The sequence below is a fragment of the Myxocyprinus asiaticus genome, chromosome 29, assembly GCF_019703515.2.
Source record: "Myxocyprinus asiaticus isolate MX2 ecotype Aquarium Trade chromosome 29, UBuf_Myxa_2, whole genome shotgun sequence".
Lineage (NCBI taxonomy): Eukaryota > Metazoa > Chordata > Actinopteri > Cypriniformes > Catostomidae > Myxocyprinus > Myxocyprinus asiaticus.
In genome coordinates this window covers 28742501-28770210 of record NC_059372.1, presented here as the reverse complement: position 1 = coordinate 28770210, position 27710 = coordinate 28742501, and the positions used below count along the sequence as shown (strand labels likewise).

The 27710-nt window shown below is 36.4% G+C and overlaps 2 protein-coding genes and 1 non-coding gene across 5 annotated transcripts; 1 reads left to right on the top strand and 2 right to left on the bottom strand.

The window, feature by feature from the left end:
- LOC127420419 (pancreatic progenitor cell differentiation and proliferation factor B-like) lies at positions 1 to 3565 on the bottom strand. Its single transcript, XM_051662701.1, has 5 exons — positions 3394 to 3565; positions 2775 to 2849; positions 2583 to 2660; positions 1098 to 1197; positions 1 to 905 (listed from the first exon to the last, which is right to left on the bottom strand). Exons 2-5 carry the CDS (start codon positions 2827 to 2829, stop codon positions 782 to 784), a joined length of 357 nt encoding a protein of 118 aa, XP_051518661.1. The 5' UTR covers positions 2830 to 2849; positions 3394 to 3565; the 3' UTR covers positions 1 to 781.
- A 286-nt stretch (positions 3566 to 3851) lies between these two features.
- trnae-cuc (transfer RNA glutamic acid (anticodon CUC)) lies at positions 3852 to 3923 on the top strand. Its single transcript has one exon. It is a non-coding gene; the product is annotated as a tRNA-Glu (tRNA).
- Positions 3924 to 6159: 2236 nt separating this feature from the next.
- LOC127420412 (tumor protein D54-like) lies at positions 6160 to 26999 on the bottom strand. 3 transcript variants are annotated; one of them, XM_051662689.1, is made up of 8 exons: positions 26615 to 26999; positions 21026 to 21177; positions 20707 to 20855; positions 19269 to 19328; positions 16400 to 16447; positions 15530 to 15631; positions 8592 to 8640; positions 6160 to 8490 (listed from the first exon to the last, which is right to left on the bottom strand). In XM_051662689.1, exons 1-8 carry the CDS (start codon positions 26631 to 26633, stop codon positions 8404 to 8406), a joined length of 666 nt encoding a protein of 221 aa, XP_051518649.1. In that variant the 5' UTR covers positions 26634 to 26999; the 3' UTR covers positions 6160 to 8403. The 3 variants fall into 3 exon arrangements, with proteins under 3 accessions (XP_051518649.1, XP_051518650.1, XP_051518651.1); XM_051662690.1 differs by lacking the exon at positions 19269 to 19328; XM_051662691.1 differs by lacking the exons at positions 16400 to 16447; positions 19269 to 19328.
- Between the last annotated feature and the right edge of the window lie 711 nt (positions 27000 to 27710).

Genomic DNA, 27710 nt, shown 5'->3' with positions numbered 1-27710 from the left:
TTAAGAAACATTTTTAATAATAGTTTGTATAGCGCTCCTCTACAGAGCAGCAGACAGCATATGTGGACTTGAATGTGTTGCTCCTATCAAGTGTAGATTTGATTTCAAGTCTGTACATCTAAAAGCCTTTTTATGTTAGAGAAAAACTAATTTATATTTGTATTGTATAATATCCATATAGCCATTTACTCTGCCTCATTCATTTTGCACACAAAAAAAACATTTACATGAGATGCCTTTTTGTCTCCAACAAAAACTCCCAAACACAGCACCTGTCACAGTCTCTTAGCTGGGACCTCTTGCTGAATACAGAGAAATAATAACTAACTGAAGAAATACAGAGTCATCATGCCACAGAAAGGCTTTTTCGTGTATCTAGCCAACCACCTTTTAATTGTTAATGGGGGGTTTGTAATAAAATATGAAAATGTCTTTTATAAGTATTTTAAAAAATCCAGTAGTGGGCTGTTTAAGACAATTTATTGTGTTGAAAATACATACAATACAATGATAATGAGTAACAAAGACATGTAACTCCACCAGTGTTACAGATGTGTAAAAATGTACAAAATATTTGTGCATGTTTCAGTTATTCCATTTTATTATGGTATATATATTTATAAAAAACGAGTAAAAAAAAAAAAAAAGAAAAACAAATACTAAAACAAGCCATTATATGCATGGGAGATTTAAAAAAAAAATAAAATAAAATAAAAAAAAAATAAAATAAGAGGGGGCCATTTCCGTCCCCTAGCGTTGGGGTCCTGAGCTGGTCTCAGATTCAGGATTTGGGAGAACTCCCCACCTCCGACTTGCCTCCATCACACATTTCGCTTTCCTGCCTTTTCACCATCTCCCGGGCAACACAGGTCACCTGCCCATTGGTCATGCTCATCACCCCTGACCTGGAGAGAGACAATCAGATTAGGAGATTAAAAAAGAAAATGTAACCATTTAATGGACTGATCTTGGTTACAAATTCTAAAATCTGCAACTGCAGTTATGATTAACACCAAGCAAGGATTCATGTTACATGCACCAAATATGGTGTCAGTGAAACTCAATCCAATGACTCCACTTTAAGACACTTGACTCACTTCTGTTGAGCCTCTTCAGTTAGAGTTCCCATACCAGGCTGGTTCTGCTTCCCAAAGAAGAAACTGGACCACCAATGACCAGAGTCCTGTTTGGGCAGACCTGGGGGACAATGAAACAATTAATTAGAACAAACCAAGCATGGTCAGTCTTTCCTCTAAAGCAGCTTAAACTTCTAATGGATTTAGTATACAACGATGCAAGCACTACCTCAATCACCATTAAAGGTGATGTCATCGGATAGCGGTGTCTCCAAACAAAGACATTTAGGCTGGTGCATATGTGTGCCATGTTGTGGTCAGGTAAAAGGCAACATGATAAAATGGCACAATCCAATCCCAAACAGATGACTAAAGGAGCAGTCATATTTACACCTTTGCATGGCAAAATTACACAGGCAATTTTTAAATTAGTGTAAATTTCTAACATTATACTTTGTATTTCCCTGGAATTAGTAAAAGAAAAAAAAAAAAAAAAAAAAGTTACCTCAGATAATTTTGTATTAGGTTTACAGTACAGCTGCTGAGAGAGTGGCCAGACAGCTGCCATCCTCTCTCTTTAGACAGCCATAATCCATTACTCTACATTTTTCTTCATTTGGAACCCTAACCCTAAATTGTGGAAATGTAATAGTGGCATTTTTCTTTTTATGTTGGAGCAAATGGGTCAGCAAAAATTATATTTGGCATGGTCACCCATTCAGCACTATCGTAGTGTGAAAAGGGTCCATTGAGATTACTGTATTTCGCCTGTGCGATTTCACTATGCAAATGTAAATGTGATATCACCTCAAGTAACAATTCGGTAGGAGGACTTCCTCAATAGTATGGAGCTAGAACAATGAATAATTAAGTGTTTGAATCTAAATATTGCTCATTTGAACTCTAAAAGTGACAATTAACAAAACTGAAGATTTCTGTGGTGCATTTTATAAATTCGTATGTTTTTAAATTTTCAGGTCGAAATAGCTGTAATTATTCAGATTATAAAACCTCAGATTAAAAAAATAATAATAAATAAAATAAAATAAAAAAATAGGCCAAAGGTCATGTTCCACAGGAAAAGGTGGAGGTTTTCAGAATGGTCGAAATCTGAACAAAGCTGGCGGTGTCCAATGTTCACCTCTTAAATAATTTAAAACCAAAAATATTTTTTTTAAAATACAAATTGATTAAATATACCACACAATCTTTTTCAATTTTGTTAATTGTCACGTCAACAATTCAAATGAACAAAATTCAGTTTCAAACACCTGTCATTGTTTCAGCTCCATACAATAGCTGATTACTCAGAAACAGTCATCAGATTGCCACACACATTGCATTAGATTGGTGATGTGGGTGTATTCTGTGAATTGTTGCATTGTGTATAAAATAGCCCAAAACACCATATAGTGTGAAGCGAGTTATAACAGGACTGCTGTAATGCAGTGTTGGTGGGGGGTTTGAATGGAACATAATGAAAATGAAATAACAAACAAAACTCACCTGGATGATGTGGAATAACCTCCCCACTATACTCAGAGCTGCCACACGAGCTGCTACTGGATGTAGAGCCGATGCGCCCTGGTGAGAAAACAGTTTTATAAAGCAAATTCTCTGTATAACTTTAACTATTTTTAGAGGGGCAACCATACACTGTGGAGCACCAAAAGTAAAGTGCTCTTAAAGGCTACTTACTTCGGTAGTAGTCATGAGTGGCAACAAGAGAACCACTAGCTGGAATGGCTGCCATTTTACAGACTTGTGTAAACCCTGAAGAGGAGGGGGAAGAGGACAGTTGGTCAGATATGGCTGCTTCTATACCAAATAGGCCAATTCAACATCATTTATCATACAAATTCTGAAAAACTCTGTGGCTTCTAATGAATACAGACAAACACAAAAGAAAACATTAAATAGGCATTTAAAAGGTTGTTACACTAACATGTGGTCTGAATCCTGGTTTGGGTTAGCCAGTGTTGTTGTAAGGGCTACTCATTATCCTCTTTAGTGTACACCAAACTGACATTATGCCACATGAGACACTGAAGAGCATTACACATTATTTTCAAAAGGATGCACAAACAAATGACAGTAAGTACAAGTACTCCAGCAGCTGGAAAAGGGATGTACATGCAACCACAAATTAACGTTTTGTACAAGACATGATTTCCGTTAAAACGACAGAAATGGAAAACATAACAACAACGTACATGGCTGTACGTTCTCAGTATCTAGACCCTAAACAATGACCCAAAACAACCCGTCTGACGGTGCATCCTGTAAAATAAGAGCAAACCCTTTAGTTGTAACGCACCTTCTTTTACCGCTCGTGTTGATGTTATTGGAGCACCCTGCTCGATTCAGTCGGAGGCTTTGGGGAGATAACGCTAGGCGACGGAGCCCATTTGAAAAGGTTTGGATGGATAAGACCCTCCACGTCGTGAAATACGTACCGCAATGCTGTCTAACGAAAACAACCCGTTCGCTGTCATTTATATACAGAGGTGACGTAAACGACCAGCAGTGGCGAGCGGAGGCGTGACCTCTCTCCCGTCCATATAAACCCCCTGAGCAAGCGTGTAACCGGATGAAACCAGCCAAAACAAGGACGGAGTGGCTGGCGCTTTAATTCGGAATGGTCTAGAAGGGAAAGAAAGAGAAGTCAATATTCATCATTCATCCCATTAAATGTAAAAATACATGAAAACACGTACATATGCCGTTTAAAAGGTCATTTATCTAAATAGCATTGCGTTCAATCACTAAACAACTTCCCTGGTGGTCTAGTGGTTAGGATTCGGCGCTCTCACCGCCGCGGCCCGGGTTCGATTCCCGGTCAGGGAACAATTGCTTTTTATGTCTAGTTTTAACTAATCTGAACCTTTGCTGACATCTAAATGCGGTGAAAATAAGTAAGGTTAATCTGAAAGAAGTAATGTCAGAATCCGTAATATTGCTTAAAGCCATAATCTGCATGTAAATGTAATATGACGATAACAAATGTAGTTGGTAGAGAATTAATATTCGCATTGAATCAGAACTGGCTATCCATTTGAGAAAATCATCTTAAGCAAAAATGTTAATACTGTGATAGAATGAAGCTGATGTTTGTATTTTTAGCCATAAAAGGTTTTGAGATATTTGATTATTATATGCAATGTGTTAAGGGAATATTCCGGGTTCAATTCAATTTATGCTCAATCGACAGCATTTGTGGCATAATGTTGATTACCACAAAAAATTATTTCAACTTGTCCATCCTTTCATTTTAAAAAGGCAAAAATCTGGGTTGCAGTGAGGCGTTGGGAATGAATGGGACCAATCCGTAAACGTGAAAGGTGCACTCAATAAATTTTGTTACTGACAGCTAGCGGCTTGGATGCAGCGTCATTTAAAATCATTACTTTTTAGTTTCAAATGCCATTGTAGAAATGTAGTATTCACAGTCAGCCATGATTACTTTAATCAATGAGTGAAAGTGTCAAATAACAGGACGGTTACTGAGATTAAGTGAGTGATATTCGGCTGGTCATGTGATTCTAACATGGCCGCCCCCATGTGCGGACCCTCTCCATGTAGAATAAAACAGCTTTTATAAGGCTACTGCTCTGACTGGAGTCTTCATTTGAATATGTGTTCATGATTTCCTACATATACTGTATTGCAAAATTACAATTCATGCCTTTAGGAGTTAAACTTTTTTTAATGAGGAAAAAAAAAAAAATGCTGAGTGCACCTTTAAAACACTCACTTTTTCATAAGGATAGTCACAAGACACAAACAATATGAACGTAAACATGATTTTAGTGTGATAAAATCACTTACTAACCTTTTAGTGTAAAGTTATATCCAATTTTACAACTTCGCTGCAATGATGACGTAATGCCATAAACATTAGAACGACTGTAAAAATGATTTTTAACAACTTTAAAGCTCAAATAATACACAAGTTTTAACAGAATAATTAATGTAAGTGCTTTTATAAAATGTTAAGTTTCAAATTTCTGCCTTTAAACCCTCCAAGAATTGGCCCCATTCACTTCCATTGTAAGTGCCTCACTGTAACCTCGATTTTTTTATTATTTGTTTTAAAGAAAATGAGGGATGAGTTGAAATTATTTTTTGTGGTGATTAAAATTGTCCAACAAATGCTGTGAATTTAGCTCAACTTGCATTGAACCCGCAATATTCCTTTAAATGCAAACATATTAACTATTAAACATTCGAGAGAGAAGGCAACTGCATTGCCGAACTTTTCGACACTACGTTCATTTTTATTCTTAGTATATTGACTACAGTTTGTGTCTAGTGTCCCAGCTTGACAAGGAAACGCGCTACAGTTGAATGTTATACTGGTAGTATAATACTGACACCTACTGGCGGATTTACTCCACTACGATTATAAAAGGAAGAGAAAAACACGTGACTGAGAAAACAAGCCATTTGAAGGAATGCTTTATTGATTTATAATCATAAACGAGAAGTATTACACCACTGTTGTTTTAAAAGAAACAATCAGAGCCTTTAATTCTGAACAGCAAGGCTGAGATCCCTAATTTAAAGCTATGGTGCCTGTTCCCCAAACAACAACCTCCCCCTAATATTTGTGTGTGTACTTGTTGAAATAATAATAATAAAGATAATTAATAAATGTTCTTTTCAACAGCTGAAATTCTGTTTTAACAACAGGAGTATCCACTTATTTAGTATGATGGCATAACACATGAATTCCAACAGAAAGCCATGTCGAGCAGCTGTGTATAGTTGTCATCCTCTTCATCTGTCAAATGTACAAAACCCCTCACATCTCACCCAGTCAAGCATTTAATAATTGTGTAATATATTGAAACAAAGCCACCCAATGGATGCAATAACATAGGATAAAAAAGGTATAAAAAAAAAAATATTAAAATAAAGAAGGGGGAAAAAGTTACAATTTGCCAATAGTGAAATATACTCCAATAACTTCCAGGTAAAAAGTGTCTGTGTTACCATACAGAATACACGAGTGTCCACCTCTAATGGAAAAATAAACAAATGCTGCCAAAAAAAAAATAATTATTATTTTTATATATATATATATATATATATATATATATATATATATATATATATACACACACACATACACACACACACACACACACACACACATACACATAAACTGCCGTTCAAAAGTTTGGGGTCACTTGCCTGAAATGTTTCTCATGATCTTAAAATCTTTTGATCTGAAGGCGTATGCTTAAATGTTTGAAATTAGTTTTGTAGACAAAAATATAATTGTGCCACCATATTAATTTATTTCATTATAAAACTAAAATTTCATCAATTGATGACTTGGACCAAATAATAAAGAAAAGCAGCCAATAAGTGCCCAACATAGATGGGAACTCCTTCAATACTGTTTAAAAAGCATCCCAGGGTGATACCTCAAGAATTTGGTTGAGAAAATGTCAAGAGTACATGTCTGCAAATTCTAGGCAAAGGGTGACTACTTTGAAGATGCTAAAATATAACACAGTTTTTATTTATTTTGGATTTTGTTTAGTCACAACATAATTCCCATAGTTCCATTTATGTTATTCCATAGTTTTGATGACTTTACTATTATTCTAAAATGTGAAAAAAAAAATTATAATAAAGAATGAGTGTTTCAAAACTTTTGACCAGGGGATGGAGGGAGAGAGAGAGAGAGAGAGTGTGTGTGTGTGTGTGTATATATATATATGATTTTTTTTGTGGTAATTTCTTAAAATTGTGACCCTTCCGATGTGTTAGTTTTCGTGTATAAAACATTTTGACACCAAAATGTCTATGACATCTGCAGGGTTGGGGAGTAACGGAATACATGTAACGGGATTACGTATTTGAAATACAAAATATAAGTATTTTGATAACTGAAGAGATTACTTTGCATTTTATTGTTTCTTTTAATATTTAGTTCTTTCAGATGGAAAACATTTATACATATAAATGATGTGATCCAAAGTGCATTTGAACAGCAGTGAAACACTTTCTTATGATGTGTTACATTCATACGAGCAGACAGAGAAGTAAGTTTGAAGTAAATTTGGAGCAGAAGAAATAGAAATAAACCTTGTGTAAATTGTCAGCTTTACGCTAAGCTAAAATGCTATTTCTGGCCATTTTACATGCACATGTTACCAGGCACGATCATATTTTTTATCAAGAAAATTCACATTGGATCATGATTTCTTTTTTTCTAGTAAGACCTTTGATATTAGGGCAAAAATCGTATTCTTGATAATAATTTTTGTATTGTTTTCCTGTAAAAATATCTACAAATCCTTAAAACAAGATCAATTTGATTGATCTTGTTTTAGAAACAACACTGCATAAGATATTTAGGATTTTCAGAGAATGTATTTTTAACATGTGTATTTTGTCTTACTGTACTGGCAGAGTTTTTATGGTCAAAACAAGTGAAAAAAATCTACTAGTGCTGAAGAAGTAATCCAAAGTATTTAGAATACGTCACTGAACTTGAGTAATCTAACGAAATACATTACAAATGACATTTTACAGCATGTATTCTGTAATCTGTTGTGGAATAAATTTCAAAAGTAACTCTCCCAACCCTGGGCATCTGCTAACTGGCATACATAGCATGGAACAAATCAAAGGCAAGCAATTTCTGACAAGCACAGCATAAATAAAACATTCTCATCCATTTGAAAATTAAACTGAACAAGAGCAAGAAAGAGCAAAGGTACAAAGAGAATAAAGAGAGAAAAAACTACTTGATGTAAGAAAAAAAAAGTTTGATCAGTTTGAGTGTGTAAGGCAGACTGAGAAGGTCAGACATTACAAGTGTACAGCAAAGCATCGCTTCACATTGTACTGAGAGTAGAAAATTACTCAACTGAACATTCAGCAAGTTGCAGCAATTTTTATTTTATTTTTTATCTAATATCCTCCCCCCTTTAGATTTAAATGTTGCATCTTTATGCATCTGATGAATGCTGCTTGGCAGTAATGTTTAAATAGTTATTATATTCCTTTATATTCACATATAGATAAAAGTTATGCAAAAACATTATTCAGAGCAGTGTAAAATAGTTCTGAATACAAAATGATTCAAAAATTTTTTTGTACAACCTTTGATGATTTCATGGCACAACCTGTAGGGTGTGTTTTTAATGGTGCGATGAGGCAAGCACATCCTAGCAGTAGGTGGAGGGGTGTCAGAGGAAAAAGGGATCAAATAATTGAGAGAGAAACAGAGGGAGAGAGAACTGAAGTGTGGGTGTACTCAGGATTCACAAAGAAATGAGATGTGTTTTTAAGTCAGGAGGGTGGGCTCTCAGAACGGAGCGTTGCCCTGCACTGAGTTCGACTCGTTGGGAGAGTGGGCGCTTTCACCATTAGCTCTCCCTCCAACCACCTTGTCCTGAGAACAAGGAAACACAAACAGAGAAAGATCAGGGAATTTGCAAGACAACAGCAATGGCAAATCCAGATATTGCCCAAATAGGTAAGGTTAAGCCTTACCTTGATGTTTCCAACTTTGTCCTCAAATGATTTAAAGGTTGGAGAGTTCCTATTAAACAAAACACCCATTATTCCCCGAGGTCACAATGGAAGGAGCATTGCAACTTAGACACAATTAATAGGAATGGGACGATATGGTTATCTCACGATTCGGATCAATGTACGATATGTGGTTCACGATTCCATATAATCTCGATTCGATATGACAACACTTAAAGGAATTGTTCACCAAAAATGAAAATTCTCTCATTTACTACATTTACATGCCATCCCAGATGTGAATGACTGACTTTCTTCTGCTGAACACAAATGAAGATTTTTAGAAAATTATCTAATCTCTGTAGATCCATACAATGCAAGTGAATGGTGACCAGACCTTTCAAGCACCAAAAATCACATAAAGGCAGCATAAAAGTAATCCATGAGACTCCAATGGTTTATGTCTTCTGAAGCGATGCAATCATTTTGGGTGAGAAACAGATCAATATTTCAATCCTTTTATACTATAAATCTTCACTATCATTTTCAGAATGTAAAAGTAAAAGTGAAAGTGGAGATTTATGGTAAAAAGGTCTTTAATATTGATCTGTTTCTCACCCACACCTATTATAATCGCTTCTAACAACAGATTTAACCACTTGAGTCACATGGATTACTTTTATGCTGCCTTTATATAATTTTTGGAGCTTCAAAGTTCTGGCCACATTCACTTGCATTATAGGGACCTACAGAGCTGAGAGATTCTTCTAAAAATCTTAATTTGTGTTCAGCAGAAGAAAGAAAGTCATACATGTCTGGGATGGCATAAATTAGAGAACTGTCATTTTTGGGTGAACTATCCCTTTAGATGACAAAGTCTGACAGACTGTTTTTTTTTTAGAAAAATGTTTGAGGAAAATGCATTTTATAATTTCTCATCAGAATAAAGTTGTTTAATACACAATATAAATGCTCAAAATTCAAATAAGTGTTTCCAATATAACTTTCTCTATAATAAAAGATCACAAACAAATAAACCTTCTAAAATAATTATATTTAGGCAGATCAGGAGCAGGACATTATTATAATCACATTTTTTCTTGTGAAAAAAATAACAATTCTACATTCTATCAATTAATATTATGCCATGAGATTATTTATATAATTACGATGTACGCTGTCACTGTTATTTGTATAACACTAAAATAGTACTGTCTTTTTAAACATTTAGCAAGCATCTTACAGCTTAGCACGCATAAATGAGAAAAGAGTCGTAAGGTTTCTCTAAATCATCCATGCTATGTGTGATTAAAATAAATGTTCCTTTTTATTTTTTTGATCAACAACTGACTGTAGTAACAGAAAGGATATTAAAAGAGACATTAAATCAATGAAAGTGGAGTGAGTGGATCTTATCTTATATGGACACACACTACACTGAAGAAATGTTAAATTTTTATTTCAAGCACTTTTCAACAAAACAAAGTGATTTTCCAGGTTTTTCAGTACTTACATTTTTAAAAGCTAAATTCAAGCACTTCAAGGACCTTGTAAATAGTGTAGAAAAAAGCTAGAGAGATTTTAATGTTTGATGGGTCATTTATTTTTTGCCTCAATATGGTTCGTTATTATTTTGGTTGCGATATTTCGAAATTCAATATTTTCCCATTCCTAATAATTCATTAGGCTAAGAACATTTAATGACAGTTAAAAGGCTATAAGGTTCAAATCTATAGGTATCCAAAAAAAAAAAAAAAAAAAAAAAAAAAAAAAAAAACACACACACAAAAAAAAAAAAACACAATGTCAAAGGGCTTTTCAAGGGCTGGGTAAAAATATAGATTTTCAGATTAATTGTGATCTTTGCTTGAACGACCCTGATATCGAATCTTAATATCCTCAAATGTATCTTTTACTTTACTTTGAAGTTTACTTCCATTTTAATTGTGTTGATTATGAGATATTAAATAAAAAGCAAATGAACTTCAAAGTTTGGGCCAAGTTGTTAATTTTTTTAATTAATATATCCGTAATGCAGGCCTACCAAGTTAGAAGGTTGCCTGTATAATTTAAAGCATTAGCTGCGAGAGAATTTCTTTCATATGTAAGCAAAATGAACATTATAACTGAAGTATACCCAAATCAAAATCAAATCGTATCACAATTGAATCGAGAGCTTGCTATTTGGAATTGAATCAAATTGGGAAATCGCTGTCAATACCCAGCCTTAAAGCCTTCTCACTTTACAGAGCTTTACACAAGGACTCAATCAAGAAATGTATATTTTTCTTGAAACATTTCCACTGCATTACATTTAAATGTTTTCATTTAGCAGACACTTATATCCAAAGCGACTTACAAATGAGTAATGCTACAACAGAAGTAATTGCATACCAGTGACAAGCTATAATATCTTAAATGTCCAATGAATTAGCAGCAGTCTACCCTAATACTTTACCTCATAGCTGGCATACTTATTGAATGGCGAATGGAGTAGTTGCTACTTCGAAAGCATTAAAAGGAGAAAGAAGTGCGAATGTTAGCAAGCAAGCAGGACAGCACAAAACGCAGAGCGTTCAGTTAACGTTAATATATCTGTGATATTTTCTAACAATATACCATAACACTTAACAGAAAGGTGCTTCAGTTTCTCATTTTTAAATCACACGATCATGCAAAAGCAAGTAGGAATAAAAATATGCAGGACTTTCAAGTTAAAACAACAATTAAAATTAAGTTATATCCAAACTATAATAGAGCATTATCCAAAATTATACTGGCTTGGTATTAAAACAGAGCTCTAAATATGAAGAGCAGGGTTCTACTTGTGTTTTGATTATTTAATAAGTACCAATTATGACATGAATCATTCTTACCCAAAGGAGTTAGAGAAAGGGAGAGCTCTGTAGGACAAGCAGAGGCAGCAATTAAAAAGAAAAGAGGGTTGGGCGTTAGGCATCAGGCATGACCAAAGCAAGCAGAAAGAACAAAATATGAGATGTGTTTTCCGTAACGATACACAGGACTACTGAGTGATTAATAATGAGGCGCATCCACTGGTTTATAAGACCATCACACTTCAAAATAAAATCATTATGATGTTAATTGACATATACAATGAGTTCAAGAGCCAATGTGATGTCATTTGTGATGATTTCTAAAGAATGAAGAATGGGGTTTGGAAGGACTGAGCAGTGGAGCTTTTTCAGATAAAAGCAGCACTGGATCTTTTGATCTGTTAAAATGATCTATTATGTAATGGAGACTGACTCATGGAGCAGCTAATGATTTTGATTCTGATGGTTGATACAGGCCCTCTGCATATGGGAATACAGAGAATGCACTATGAAAAGATCATGCAGACCAAACTAAGAAAACATTTAGAGCAGTGGTCCTCAATTGGTTTTGCTTCAGACCCGAATTTTATATCAGACATTAACTGATGACCAAACACATTACCAAAATTGTTTAATCGCATAGAACAAAAAATAATCTTAAAAATCAAACACTGAAATTATGTAATAAATATTACCACAAACTGCATATATAATGTTAACGTCTTGTGGTTAGACTTTTGAAACAATTTGTATTTTAATGTTAATAGACTGGCCCCAGTCATTTCCACTGTAAGTGCCTTACTGTAACTGCAATTTGTTTTTTAATAAACGAGGGACGAGTTTAAAATATTTTTTGTGGTAATCAACATTATTCCACTAATACTGTTGACTGAGCTTAACTTGAATGGAACCCAGAATATTATTTTAACTTCTTTTTATTGTTGCACAATGATGCCTAATTTTTCTAATTTTGTTTTTGATTTTAGAAATGAGGTCAGTTTTATGCAAGAAAAGTTAAAAGCAATGATTTCATTATGCGTACAGTAGAGGGTTAAATGGTTTGATCTCATGCGTTTACATGGACACCAGAAAGCGACTCAATGCGAAAGAGATTTATAGTGATAAAGTGGCATTCCTTTTTACATGCACTGTATAAGCAGCGTATTATTTACTACTGTATACATGCGGTCAGTAAGCAGCTTTCACAACAGCAACCTAATTCCCTGCGACGCATATGTAAATAAAATAAAAAAACATGGCATCTGAGGACTGAGCTATTTTATTCTCCATTGCTTCACTTTATTTCCAGATATTCCAGAGATGTTGCTGTTTTTTTTATTAATTTCTGCATCACGTCCTGCAGCAGAATTCCACTGCAATAGTGGCGCTTCCCTCTTAAGTAAAACTCTAGGATTCCCCCAATGTATGAGCACATAAAGAAATGTTGAATTCTTTCGTCTAGGTACACTAGAAAAAAATTAGAATAGAATAGAATCACCTTTTATTTCAATATACAGTTCTGAAAGGCAGGGGACACCTACTTTTAGTCTCAGATCATTCCACTAGATGGTAGCAAACAAAAAAAAACGAAAAAAAAAAAAAAAAAATTCTATCACAACCTACAGCTCTGAAAAGCAGGTGGCGCCCTGAACAAACTACCATTTGTTTAAACAAATCTTTTGTTTATAATAATTTTTTTTTGCCTAACTGCATTTTTGTGTTTGCATTTGTGTCATTTGAGTGTATGTGGTTGTCTGTGTGTATGTACTTATGTGTTGTGTGTGTGGGCAGGTTTGGGTGGTTTACGAGGATGTTTTTAGGTTACAAACAGGTAATTACAAGGTATTATGCTATAAATGTGGTTTATGAGGATATTTCTAGTGGCCCCATAATTCAAATCTCTTTAAAAACATACTAAATAATGTTTTTTTTTTGAAAATGTAAAAATGCAGAAAGTTTTTTGTGAGGGTTAGGTTTAGGGTTAGGGTTAGGTGATAGAATCTATAGTTCATACAGTATAAAACCATTATGTCTATGGAGAGTCCTCATAAGGATAGCCGCACCAACGTGTGTGTGAGTATGACTGTTCTTATAAAATTTTGACCTTTTCTACAATTTTATGGTGAGGCTTCTCAAAAAAGACAGGATGCCTATGGGAGGAGTTGGGGCCTTTCAGATCTGTATATTGTGATATAAGGTGATAGAGAAAAATATATGTTAAGCAACCTGCCCATGCTGTCATCGACAGATACATTTGCGTGAAACTACGATAAGGTTTGACTGGACATCAATAACAAAACATATGAGAAGTTGTTAAGCCTATTTATTTGGCTATCCTAACTATGCACAACTATACGGCAAGTTGCATTTTATTATTCACATTTAGCATTGTTATTTCGCATGCTGTCCGCGACTCTCAGAACAGTTCTTTGGCCCATTTTTGGGTCATGACGCAGCAATTAAGATCCACTGATCTGAAGCATAAGGCAAAACAGGCCTCAATCATAGCACTCATTTTCTTCAGCCTACTGTTTGTGTTAGAGGTGGGGAAGAAAGTCAAATAAAGGTGTGCAAATAATAATATGAGAAGGGAAGAAAAAAGCTGTCAAGTGAATCATAACATAGAACATGCTTCTGTTTAATCATATGCTGACTAAAACAGCTGAATGCAGCCGAAGGCAGAAGTGGTTTTGCTGAGTGTCATTGGACTGCATTAACACATGTTACGGTTAATCAGTTTAGAGTAATGGATGAATGGAGGATAGCAAAGGAGTGGATCAAGAAACAAAAAAAGAAGGGATGTTTAAAAGTCACAGGCATGATGTAGACAGAGCAGACAAAATCACATGCATGTGATGCAGAATATAACACACACACACATACATACACAAAATACTGTTTAAGATAAATCATGCGCAATGCCGATACAATGACAGACCAATGACAGAGTAAGACAAAACAAATGCACATTAATGAGGAGCTATGATTTAATAACAGTCCATATCCATGTTACCCAGGAAAAAGTGAATAAAAACAAAAGACAAGTTAATAAGCATTAGCAGGCAGGTTAATAGATAAGAATGATTTAAATCAGAATGCTTGCAGAGCAGGGTCAGACAGTAACCAGGGCTTAGGGCAGAAATGTCACCACAAGTGATTAAAATGCCCCAGATATTTCAAAAAATGCCCACGTAGTGAATTCATCAGTATTTAATTATTATATATATATATTTTTTGTTGTTGTCTAACACATTTCATAATATTCTATTCTAGGCCTAATTTGTTATGGGTTTATCATCTCTGAAGTCACCGTAATGACCTACAGCTGTCAGATATCTGTATTCACTTATATAATCTAAAAAAGTGAGCGGCCAATTATTTAAAATTAACTCTGGCAGTGATAACTGTGTTTTTTGTTTATTTTTATTCCTTTTTCTCCCCAATTTGGAATGCCCGATTCACATTACTTAGTAGGTCCTCGTGGTGGTGTGGTTACTCACTTCAATCTGGGTGGTGGGGGACAAGGCTCAGTTGCCTCCGCTTCTGAGACAGTCAATCCGCATCACGTGGCTCGCTGTGCATGACACCGTGGAGACTCACAGCATGTGGAGGCTCATGCTACTCTCTGTGATCTACGCACAACTTACCACTAATCGTGACCACGAGGAGGTTACCCCATGTGACTCTACCCTCCCTAGCAACCGGGCCAATTTGGTTGCTTAGCAGACCTGGCTGGAGTCACTCAGCACACCCTGGATTCGAACTTGCGACTCCAGGGGTGGTAGTCAGCGTCAATATGCGCTGAGCTACCCACGCCCCCCGGTGTTAACTGTGTTAAGATATCTTGTGAATTTTTTACAGCTGCTTTGGCAATTGATGCTGCTTGACTTTATAGGTAACAGCAATTTAGATTTATAATTTATTTTATTTGACATAAATTGCCAACACACTGGGTGGTTAAAAAAATTCCAGGGGGCAAATATGGCCCTGTTTTATATATATATATATATATATATAGAATAAAAAGTAATTTCTGTAACTGCTGCAGAGTCACACTGTAATTTTGGGACAGAATAAGAAAGACAGGAAGAATGGAGATTGGCATTTTTACTCCGGTGTTACCTCATGTCTCCCAGTTTCCTGCTGATGGCTGTGCCCACGGTGGTAAGGGCAGCCGAGGTCTTCTGTCCAGCCTGAGACAGTGTTTCCTGAGTCTTTTTATACCTTGAAGAGGAAGAGAGCAGAGAGAAGAGAATGTGGGAGAGAGAGAAAAATAAAGAGGTGTCATGACAACTTATAAACGCCCTTTTAGACATGAGTGAAACAGTTCTTAAGGAGTTAGTCAACCAAATTTGACCTGTAAATTAAAAATATAATTGTTAGTCATTTCATAAGATAGCCTCTAAATAAATATATCTACAGAGTAAGCATATCATATCCACAACAACATCTCCAGCAATTGTGCTTCACACTTCTTTAAAAAGCAAACAACAGAAGAAACTGTAGCTGCAATATCACCATTAATTTCCATTCACCTCTATAGCTCTACCAATCAACAAAATAGACCCAATTTTCAAGCAGTCCAAAATATAGCAAGCCACCATGAAGCATCTGCCCCCTACATGGTGTTAAAAGTGATAGTTTACCCAAAAATGAAAATTGTGTCATCATTTACTCATAACTGCATTTTTCCTCAGTTCCAAACACATACCATTCACTTTCATGGTATAGAAAAAAAAACATGCTGTGAAAGTGAATGGTGACTTGCTGGACACGAACATTCTGCCAAACACCTACTTTTGTGTTCCAAGGAAGAATGAAAGTCATGTGGGTGTGGAACAACATAAGGGTAGGTAAGTGATGAAAACATTTTCATTTTTGGGTGAACTATCCCTTTAACGTGGAAACAAAGAAACAAATAGAGATACAAAGACATAAACAAGAAAGCAACCTTTAAAATACACAAAATGAACAAAGAATGAAATAACTCACACTTCAGAGCTGGTAATGTCATCCAGAGTGGCTGAAGCTGAAAGATATCTACAAACGAACAGGGTAATACATTCAAATCTCCACTCTCACAGAGAAGATGTGCTCGCAAATAAACACAACTTAAAGAAAGAAAACGTATACAGTTATGGAATACAGATCCCACCACACAAGCAGAACTTAAACAAGGCTGAGTTGTACAGCCAGCAAAACAATACAAGATTAATTTGCACAGTACCCTTACAGTAGACACACAAACTCCAGGGATTTTGTTTGCTCAGATGAAATATGGGAGTACATTTGGTAGGAGCTTTCAAGCACTAAATGTCACAGAAAGACAAAGATACTGCTCAAATATACGTCCATGTTATAAAATAATTAGAAAAACATGTGTTAACGGTGAAAACAAGTAGCATGTAAGCGCAGAGGATATTGGCAAGTAAACCTTAATGTAATATTCATGACTGAAGTGTACAAAACAGCAAACAGCATTTTCACATGGTTGACTGGTCACCAAATCACTGCCAACAAAGCATTCATTCATCTGCACATGACAGCACTTTTCTTACATAAACAAAATTTGATGCCCTTTCTTTAGACATCTGTCTGTTGGTTTGATTGCACACTTGAGATTGTGTGTGAAGAGGGAACTGAGCAAACTCTCACACACTCGTGATACTGCAGCCAGTCTGACAAGTTCAAGTCTAAACCTATATTCATACATCTAAACCTATACCTAAAGAATGAGAGACACATTAAAAGAACCAGAATGAATGTTATGACACATTCACATCATAGCGTTCACGTTTTTGTTGAACAAGTATTTACAACTTGGAAGCTCTGGGTTCTCTCACCTCTCATCTTTTAATCATTAACCTTACACTTCAGTCAATATCCTTTAGTTTTAAACATTGCCCACCAACATCTACTCTGTTTACTCAATTAATACATGACTTGTATTACAAATAAATACAAAATATTGGAGTAATATTCATGCTGTATATAACTAGAGAAGAACTGGCTCCCCCAGCTGAGCCTGGTTTCTCCCAAGGCTTTTTTTCTCCTTTCCCAACATCTTATGGAATTTTGATTCTTTGCCACAGTCGCCTTGCCTTGCTCACTGGGGGAAAATTATTTATAAATTTAAAATAATTTTAAAAGCATGTTTTTCAATCACGTTTTCATTAGAACTGCTCAATGAGGACTTGAGACATTACAGACAATACAGCATCGTTTTCTGTTCCATCATACATTTCTAAACAGCTGCTTTGACACTATGTGTGTTGCAAAAAGTGCTATACAAATAAAAATGAATCGATTTCACTATTGTGATGTCATGCAAAAAAACAAACAAACAACCAAACTGGCAGTGGCTTCAAGAGTTAAAAGCTGTTAAGGCGCGTGGTGAGCGAAGTTGAGCGAGCGTTTTCAATTCAATTTCAAAAGCGTTGAGGGCGGTTGAGAGTGTCAAAAATTTGAGAAATGCTCTTTTTTTTATGCAAATGAGGAGCGGAAAACACTGGGTGCCAGCCAATTACTATATGCTAAAGCGGTGATGTCTGTTATAAGCGCTTCAAAATATGTCTAAAATGCTGGAGTTTCTGCTGGATTCAGTGCCTTAATAACATTATTATGTTTATTTCAGACTTGATACAGACCTCAAATGAAGATTGCACACATTCATTGTGGCAATACTGTGGCTGGGTAAGGAAGTGTAATAAATCAACACTGTTTACATACTTTGGGCATTCGGAAATTAAACTGGCATCTTTCCAACTGTAATCATGCATAGAAGATTATTTTATTGCTTGTGTACTGAAAACAATGATAGACGATACACACTCACTTTACATATTACAAATATGTCCAAAAGCCACAGCTCTCTAGCGTTGAGAGCGTTGTTGAGCGGATTTCTTCCGCACCAGTGGACACGTACAGTTACCTTTGCGTGGCGAAATTCCATGGGTGAAATACAGTCATTTCAATGGGAATCCGTGCAATCACAAACTTTTATATCGAACTTTGACAGGCGAATTCACTGTGTTGACCAATAGGAAGTTGCTTGGTTTGGCAGTGACCTCTGTGTGGGCGGTGCTTCATACACAGCTACACTGAATATTCACAATGGATAAGGATATCATTTTAGCGGTGAGTTTCTTTTAAACTTCACTCTCCCAGAGTATAAAGTGCAGCATTATAAAGGGGCTAGGCAATACATTTTTTGCTAGTTTCGCACACGCTCAACGTCCGCCCATGCCTTCTTCGCCCACGGAATTTCGCTATGTAAAGGCAAATATGGCTGCGCATTTAGGCTTATATTTCTGTTTGATATGCCATTTTATTATAGCCAGTATCACTTAATGCACTTTCTCTGTTCTTAAAAAATTTGCAATGGCAAAGAGACATTATATCTCTTATGTGTGCGCCAGACTTCGAACGTTACATTTATATAGCACTTTTCTGACACTACAGTTAAAGCGCTTTACACAGTGAACAGAGGACTCTCCTCAACCACCACCAGTTTACAGCATCCACCTGGGTGATGCGACGGCAACCATAGTGTGCCAGAACGCTCACCACACATCAGCTATTGGTTTAGCTTGTTAGGAGTTAGTAAATTTGCTTAGTGTGCTCATTTGAGGTGAGATGTACACAAGCTATATTTGATGCATTGTCAATCTTAGTGAAATGTGGTCAGCACGGCAGAGAAACCAAAGACGTTTCCTCCTGAAGCACACCATTTGATGGTGAGATGTCAAGGGTGATTTCTGGATTGTGAAATGCTCCACCATCCTCCGTCTGGAGTGTAGGTGAGAGGAATTCATGCATTAACAGCAAATCTGGATACATGCCAGTGCGCTCAAACACTCACATATCACACCCTGCAACCTTCTCATTCAATTGGCCCAGCTTCTCTGTCATTGTGGCATAGCTAAAAAAAACACAGACATGATTATGTGCTGCCTCAAGCAGAGCTGAATGAGCCGTGCAAAAGCAAAGTGTGGTAATACTACATTATCTTCATAATGATCATGACATATCTACTCTGCCTGACAACAGACCAATAACTTCATAACAGACTAAGTAATGATAGACTGACATATATCAACCAGGTACATTAATCGGCTAATACTTTAATCTGCCATTTTGAGATTATCGGACAATAACTGTGCCTAAATGTTCGATTGCCAGATGTGGTCATTCTGCCTACTGTAAGTTCTAACAGCCTTGTCAACCTTTTTTTTTTTTTTTAAATAATTTTTGGTAAAAAAAAAAAAAAAAAAAAAAAAATCTATAATGCTGTAGCTCCCAAGAAATTCAATATTTATTAAAACATTGTAACTGTTCAGTCTTGTGACCTTAATCAGGCATTAAAAAAAAAGTATAACATAACCAAAATGTTGTTGTTTCAATAAATACTGGAACGTGAGTAAATATTGTGTATAATAAGTGTTCATTTAAATTTAGTAATTCTAATTTGCTATCATTAAATTGTGTTATATATCTGCATTAATATAAATAATTTAATGCTTGTAAGCAGTTTAAATCTGTTATCTAACATGAATTTGGTCAAAGTCTTTAAAATGTTGATTTGAAACAACACTTATCTACAGGAAAAAAAGGCAAACATCTGTTGTTTCGGTCTAAAACCCAGAAAGTTGCACACTAAACAAATGGACATGAGCTAAACAGCTTGAAACAAAATGAGTGATTCATGATTGAGTTGGACCACAATACTCCCACAATGCCCTTTGAAACTCAACTGCCATTTGTCAACTGATAATACAATTACACTGAAGGACTTGCAATTGAAAGCTTAGATGCCTGACTATAATATATACAGAGAACAATGGTTATCTCCACTCCCTGGCTTTTTCTAATGCTTTCCAGTAGTATTGTAAAATTTTACAGAATAATACAAGTGGACACATGAGTCTTTATCTGAAAGCTGATTTCCAGTGGCATAAAGCGAGAGGAATGCGTGCGAGCTGGTGGAGAGCATGCTGAAGGCTGGAGTGTATGAGCTACATCCACTGATGGCATCAGCTAACAGCTTGCAGTTACAGGATCTGCCACAGTACAAAGTCAATACCCATTTATCCTGCCACTTCAGTAAACATCTCTCAATTCTAAATCACCGGAATGGATTTAACGATGTTATACAACACTGCCAGTGTAGTGAGGTGCATGTGCAGGGTCTATAATAGGGCTCAGGGTTTGGCTTTGTATGTGGCAATCCAGAAGACTGTACCTGTTTCCTCCTGGGTTTGAGTAAGCGAGAGGGACATGTAGAGAGCAGGCATACTTACGCATTTGAGGTCTGGACGTCCTGCCAGCTTTTGGTGAGGTTCTGTTTGAGCTCACTTAAGGGGCTGAGGCCCAGTTTATGTTTCAGCTCCGATGCGTGGCGCTCTTTAGCTGACAGCACCTGCCGCAAGGTGTGGATCTCCTCCTCAACCTGATATTAGGGCAGAATTGATTTTTTTAGGGATGTAAATACAAAATAAACTCTGCAAAATGAATATATGAAGGCTCTAGGTAATGACTTCTGATAATAATCTTTTTTACACACTTTGGAGATTATTCAGGATGGGAAGGCAGTGTAAGGGCAGTGGTTTTGGTGTTTACCTTGGTGAGCTCTAGTCTCAGTTCCTCTGCCTCCTCCTCTGTAAGAACTGGGGGGAGAGTCACTGGATTCACACCCGCTGCCCCTCTCTCCACTGGCACATCTGAGAGAGAGTCAGTGCCCAGACCTTTATGTGGAGAGTTCAAATTGATGTCTGTAGTTTGAAAGAGAAAGAGAGAGGGTGTGTTTGTTGAGTGATACAAGTTAAAGTTGAAGTATGTCATTTTTATGACACTAACACAACTGCAAATTCAACCAAACTGAGTTGCAAAAATAATAGTGGTTTCCAAACATATGGAAGCTCAAAGAGGCGATGCTGCATAATTATTTTTCTGTCTTGTTTTGAGATAAGCCAATATAAATTTTCTTGAGATAGCAATTAAACAAGAAAAAATGATAAAACTATAGAAAATAAATAGAAAATAAGTTATTTTTAGTTAATTAAGATATAATCACCAATCAGTCAGTCGCTATCACAAAATAAACCCAGAGATGGTCGTCAGACCCCCAACACGGAGCAGAGGGCACTTGTATCACCCTGAAGGGTTTTATTTTGCGAAAATGACCGACTGATTCTACATTATCCCACTTTTTACACGGCTATTTAACAAATAAATAATTAAGGCACAGTCTATTTGCACTAAGTGCAAATAGTGTTAGATGCTTTTTGCACCCCTAATTAAATACTAACATCATACAGTAGAGGTCGACCGATATATCGGTTTCGCAGATAACAGATTTCTGGAACTATCGGTTATCGGCAAAAATCCACACCGATAGTTTTTCCCCGTTGCGTCCAGTGCTGGAGCGGCTGGGAAGGGTCCACTGTCATTATACAGTAGGAGAGCAGCCTCTAGAGGTCGAAATAAAAACTATCACTTCACTGATGCCTTGTGGTGTTTGTTTTGACAAGCGAGACTACACTCTGCATAGAGCGGAACACTTCAGATTTAAAACATCAACAATGTTTCAACAAAAGGTATGTATACAGTACACTACAGTACACATTGTCATATCATTATAAAGTAATGCATTTTTTTTACTAGATGCTGCATTAGTATAGAACAGCAGTATGTTTGCCGACAAGGCTGAGAGGATGCTAACATTAAAGCTAACCTCAAGCGGTTAGAATAATGTGACAAAAATACACGCAAGTGCTACCCAAATGTTTAAATGTCACAATTGTTACCATATATTACCATGTATTTGCATTAGTTTATATCCAGCTGGTCACGTTTATGCATTCGTTAGCCATCTAAGTTGCATATTTAAAGCTAGTGATGTGAGAAAGCAAATTCATATCTTCATGCAGCTGAGAGAAATGTATAAACAAATCAGAAATGCATCTGATTTCAATTAAATTTTTTATCCTCACTGTAATACGATGACTTCAGATCAATCACATGCATGTGCAAAAAAGGCAAGACACAGTTTAACAGAAAGCAGGTGTCTCAATATGCTTTTAAATTTCTTTTTAATTAGACACATCATCTAAAAAACAGCACTCCTGAACGAGACGCTGAATAAACAAAAACAAAGGGAAACAAAGACATTCATCTAGCGTACGCACGCTATTGTTTTACATAGAAAAACAAATGGATGATTGCAAAACCCCTTACAGTCTTTGGCCGTTGTGTCTTGCTCTCGTATAAGCGTTTCTCAGATCAAGCAATGAGTTGTTTAAATGCTTTGTCAGGAAAGATGTTCAACTTGGAAATGTGTGTCCCGAGATTCTCGCGTTCGGTTCCAGTCTGTTGTGTTCCGTCTGATTGAACAGCCCCTGGCCTGGGCTTATAGTTTGAGCCGCTTCACCACTGAGTTCAGCCGAATACCACTGCTATCCGTGAATATTGCTACTCTACATACAACTGTACTGAATAAAAAACAATGTGGTATTTCACAGTTATTATGAAGCTTGAGTCTGGAGTAGTAGGAATCAGTGCAAGTGTAACACCATGTGAACAGTCTATTGAAGCGTTTTCCCCCCTCATTTTACTTTTGACTTAACATTTGAGAATATGGACCGACTAAAACTTTTTATTTATTTATTTTATGCACATTAGTTGAAAATGAAATGCTCTTTTTTAACAGCCAGGATAGGAATGTTCTTTGCAATAATATAACAGTGCTGAATGGTTTATGTATTTATTGCACCCTCTTGTGGACCAAGGAAACATCGTCAATTTAAAAATCAGCTGACTTTAAAATTCAAACATTAGTTCATATATATTAATATTTATATATTTATTTCATTTAAAAAAGTACAATTCATTTTCATGGTTCAGTCAGTACTGTTTATTTTTGTAATAAATTTCAACACTATTTTACTTTGAGTGTTATTTTTTCATTCAGTATCAATTTTAAAAACTATCAGTTGATTAATCGGTTATAGGCAGGTACCGCCCAACTTAGTTATCGATATCGGTATCGACCTTTATCATACAGTAATTCAAATAGTCACTCCAAATAATTAAATGGACATGAGATAATGATTTGGCTTTAAATTACGTCATTATGTGAAAAGAGAGAGACAGCAAAGTCTCCAGAAACAGCTTAATTCTATTGCAGCTATTATTGCAAAAATGACCAACTGCTAATTTTCACGCTTATTGCACAACTCCTTGCCAAATAAATTAATTAATTAATGGGAAATATTGATTCAAGTTAAAATTATTTTATTCCCTTACTTGTAGAGATTGCATAGTGATACGAGACATAGGAAAGATGACTCGCAATACCCAGATGCCCGGTGAAATATCACTTTATCCCCGGATGTGTGTCATTATTCAGAAATATTTGACCGCTGGATGTCAGGATTGACCAATCATAAAGTGTTGCAGAAATAACACACAGCACAAGTTGACACTTCAATCTAAAGGCTCCATAGAGATTCATAATATTGTATATATCTGGTCACTATAAACCTATAACCACTCTTCACTTTTTACCTAACTGGGAATTCACTTCCAGGGGCAAAAAACAAAGACACAAACAGCAGAGCAGGGAAGAGAAGCAGAGATTTCAGTGCAGTGAGAAAATGCCTTGAATATGGCTGCAGCCTGTTGCTATTGGTAACACCAGACAGAACAGCAGGACTCATTTCATGGCCTTCAATTTGTCATTAAAGCAGTTATGCTGCTTTCATCGATTTTTTTTTTTTTTTTTTTACATGGTAGTGGTACAGAAATACATCACATTTTTACAATCATAATTTCTTAGTCTACAGTCAATGTGGGCTGAAAAAAAAATTTGTCTATTGCTTTACAAAAGTGGAACTTAAATTACTGTACATAATAGGCACACGTCTAAAGAAACTATCAGATCAAATTATCAGTTCAAAGGTTTGAAATTGTGCCCAATTTAGGTCAGGCTGTGAGGGAGCTGTCACGTGGCAGTGAGTTATACACTGCCTGCCCAGTTATTAGGCAAACTGTATTCCTCAGGATTAATTTTATTGTTGAACAAACACAATGCTCTCAGTCAATCCAAAATGTTATTGAACCTCAAACCTGAATGTTTAACAAAGAAAAAGTGAGTTTTGTCTTTCTCAGGGGAATATATAAATGTGCACAATTACTAGGCAACTAAATTACAAAAATAATCTCTCCCAACTCAATTGTTTATTCTCAATTTTTAGAGTAGGTGCAACAAATAAATAACACAAAATGACAATTAAATAATATTTTTGGCCTTTCAAAAATATTCAGTGACCAGTATAGCCACCCTTCTTTTCAATAACTGCCATGAGCCTTCCATCCATGGAGTCTGTCAGTTTCTTGATCTGTTTACGATCAACTTTCGCTGAAGCAGCAACCACAGCCTCCCAAATGCTGTTCAAAGAGGTGTATTGTCTTCCCTCACTGTAAATCTCATGTTTGAGATGGGCCCACAAGTTCTCAGTAGGATTTAAGTCAGGTGAGGAAGGGGCCCAAGTCATTATTTGGGCATATTTGCAGCCCTTGCTGGCTAGCCAAGCAGTGGAGTATTTGGATGCATGTGATGGAGCATTGTCCTGCATAAAGATCATGGCCTTCTTGAATGCTGAGGACTTCTTCCTGTACCACTGCTTGAAGAAAGTACTTTCCAGAAACTGGCAGTTGGTTTGAGAGTTGAGTTTCAGTCCATCTTCAACTCGAAAAGGTCCAACTACTTCATCCTTAATGAGAGTACCCCTCCTCCACCTTGCTGGTGCCTGACTCGAAGTGGTGCCCTGTGTCCATTAGTGATCCAGCCACAGGCCCATCCATCTGATCCATCAAGAGTCACTCGCATTTCATCTGTCCATAAAACCTTTGAAAAATCTCTCTTCATGTATTTCTTTGCCCAATCTTGACGCTTCAACATGTGAATATATTCAGTGGTGGTCGTGTTTCAGCCTTCTTGACCTTGGCCATGTCTCTGAGCACTTGACACCTTGTACTTCTGGACACTCCAGGTAGGTTACAGTTCTGGAATATGGTAGCATTGGAGGATAATGGGTTCCTGGTAGCTTCACGTTTAATTCTTCTCAAGTCTTCTGCAGTTAATTTGCGCCTTTTCTTCTCTATGCGTTTTTTGCGCCTCAGTTGACTATTCGCAACAAAACGTTTGATTGTCCGGTGGTCACGCCTCAATAGTTTAGCTATTTCAAGAGTGTTGCATCCGTCTGAAAGGCATTTTACAATATTTGACTTTTCAGTGTCAGTTAAATCTCTTTTTTGGCCCATTTTACCTGAGGTAATGAAGCGGTCTAATAATTATGCACACCTTGATATAAGGTGTTAGTCACTTTCGCCACACCCTCCCTCATTACACAAATACATACCACATGAAAATGATTTAATCCAATAAGCATTCAAGTTTATATGGTTTGGAGTTGGAAAATGTGCATGGAAATAATGATAAGATCAGAATACTCACTTGCCTAATAACTGGGCACGCAGTGTATTAATGGGACGTGTCATCCAGTCCAGCCGCTCACTGACAAGACAATCTTCACTGACCCTAAACTAAACTAACCCCATTTTAATAGTATCACTCTCTAAGCAAATGCAACCAAAGTACTAGTTTGAGCCAGATAAATCTTCCACAACCCTCAACAAACTGGTTGTTTGCCTACAAGTAAAAACACCCATGGAATTCACCATTGTCTTCAATCATACTTGGTTCCACATTCAGAGAGCTTCTGTTTACTTTGGTTAAAAGGAAATGGGAAAAGGTTCAGGAAAGTTACAGAATATGGGGTGACTGAGGTTGTAAATTGACTGGGATAGACTCAGATAACATTTCAAAGGCACAAATCACTAGTCAACACACTGTGTACGGACACAACAACTCTGATGTTCTTATATGTGGATTGTACTTAAATTAATTTAATCCAATACAAACAGCAACTGCACTGTGTTCAAGTTCACTGCGTTACTGGCTCAGTACAGTAACATGATTGCCTGCTCTGCTCTCCCCATCACCATAGGACATTCTCTGCGTCTGGGGATACAGAGATAAGGCGTGCCTAGAATAACACTACATTTCGCGGGAGAGCAATTATCTACATTGTAGATATTCTTATCTTGCAACAATGTATTTGCGTTCAATGTTTTGGTTCTGTTTACCTTGATTGGCGGAATCCATATTGTCGAAAAAATGTGTTGGTTTAGATCTTCACAATTTTGTCTCGACAGTTACGCAATTCAGAGAATGAGCACCGAAATATGCGAGACGTAGATGCGTGCCTTCTACCAAAGCATCCCAAAATGTTGTTGTGGTGACAAGCCAACACAAGAACCCGAGTTCTGTAAAGTTGGAAATCTGTTCACTGACTCGAACTTCCCGGGTCAATAACTCATAAGCGAAACGTTGTTAAAACACAAATGACGCCTCTTTCCTACCGTAGTAAGGTATACAACAACCTACAACCTAATTTTCATCGAAACAATCCGTCCTCCGAACTGGACACATAACACTGGTCTGTCTCTACGTGCAGCCTGCTGTGAGACGAGTGCGCAGGGACCGTCTACAAAGTGCAACACCGAAAAGCGATACAACAAAAATATTCAATAACTTCACTCATATGCAATGTAGTGTCACCAAAATCACTTCACACATCAGTGGTCTCCTGTTGGTTGTACTACAACACCTAGTTTGTGGAAAAAAAAAAAAAAAAAGGCTTTTGCATAATTTTGACGAATTTTTATTGGGAAAAATATTCAAATGTCTTCATTTTGAATGCTTTTAAGATAAAGTGTAGTGGCACCAAATTCACGCCAAACACCATGAGACCCCGATGGTTATAGGAAACCACCTATTTTTAAAAGATGTTTTGCTTAATTTTAACCAGAATCTCTTTAGCATTGAAATCATGTAAGAAGGTGTCCTATTTGCTTTCCACAAACCAGAGGTTTAGGATTCTTTCATGAATTGACATACAGACTCAAACACACAATCAATCTTATATTTACTAAACTGCTTCTGAGAAGGATGAAAGTTTGGTTTAGGAGCCCTTCCCAGTGGTCAGTAGTTGAAAAGTGGGGTTCACTCTGAACAGTTTATTGGTGCATTACAGTCCCAAAATAAAAATAATTTTGAGGAAATTATTTGTGAACCTCCATTTGTTTTTATGACCAATAAGTGAAAAGATATACAATAATTTTTGACAGGTGTTGTCCAATTCTCTTTGTGGTGAGGATTCCAAGTTACATAGGTATAAAG

What these genes read in the sequence shown, in the direction of transcription:
- LOC127420419 (XM_051662701.1), bottom strand. Translation starts at nt 2,829, where the DNA reads ATGGCAGCCATTCCAGCTAGTGGTTCTCTTGTTGCCACTCATGACTAC. An exon ending in GGTTATTCCACATCATCCAG is followed by an intron (nt 1,198 to 2,582) that starts GTGAGTTTTGTT and finishes ATTGTCCCCCAG; the next exon opens with GTCTGCCCAAACAGGACTCT. An exon ending in ACTGAAGAGGCTCAACAGAA is followed by an intron (nt 906 to 1,097) that starts GTGAGTCAAGTG and finishes GTCTCTCTCCAG; the next exon opens with GTCAGGGGTGATGAGCATGA.
- LOC127420412 (XM_051662689.1), bottom strand. An exon ending in AAGGTTGCAGGGTGTGATAT is followed by an intron (nt 16,448 to 19,268) that starts GTGAGTGTTTGA and finishes GTTCGTTTGTAG; the next exon opens with ATATCTTTCAGCTTCAGCCA. An exon ending in AGGAAACTGGGAGACATGAG is followed by an intron (nt 8,641 to 15,529) that starts GTAACACCGGAG and finishes TTTGTTTAATAG; the next exon opens with GAACTCTCCAACCTTTAAAT.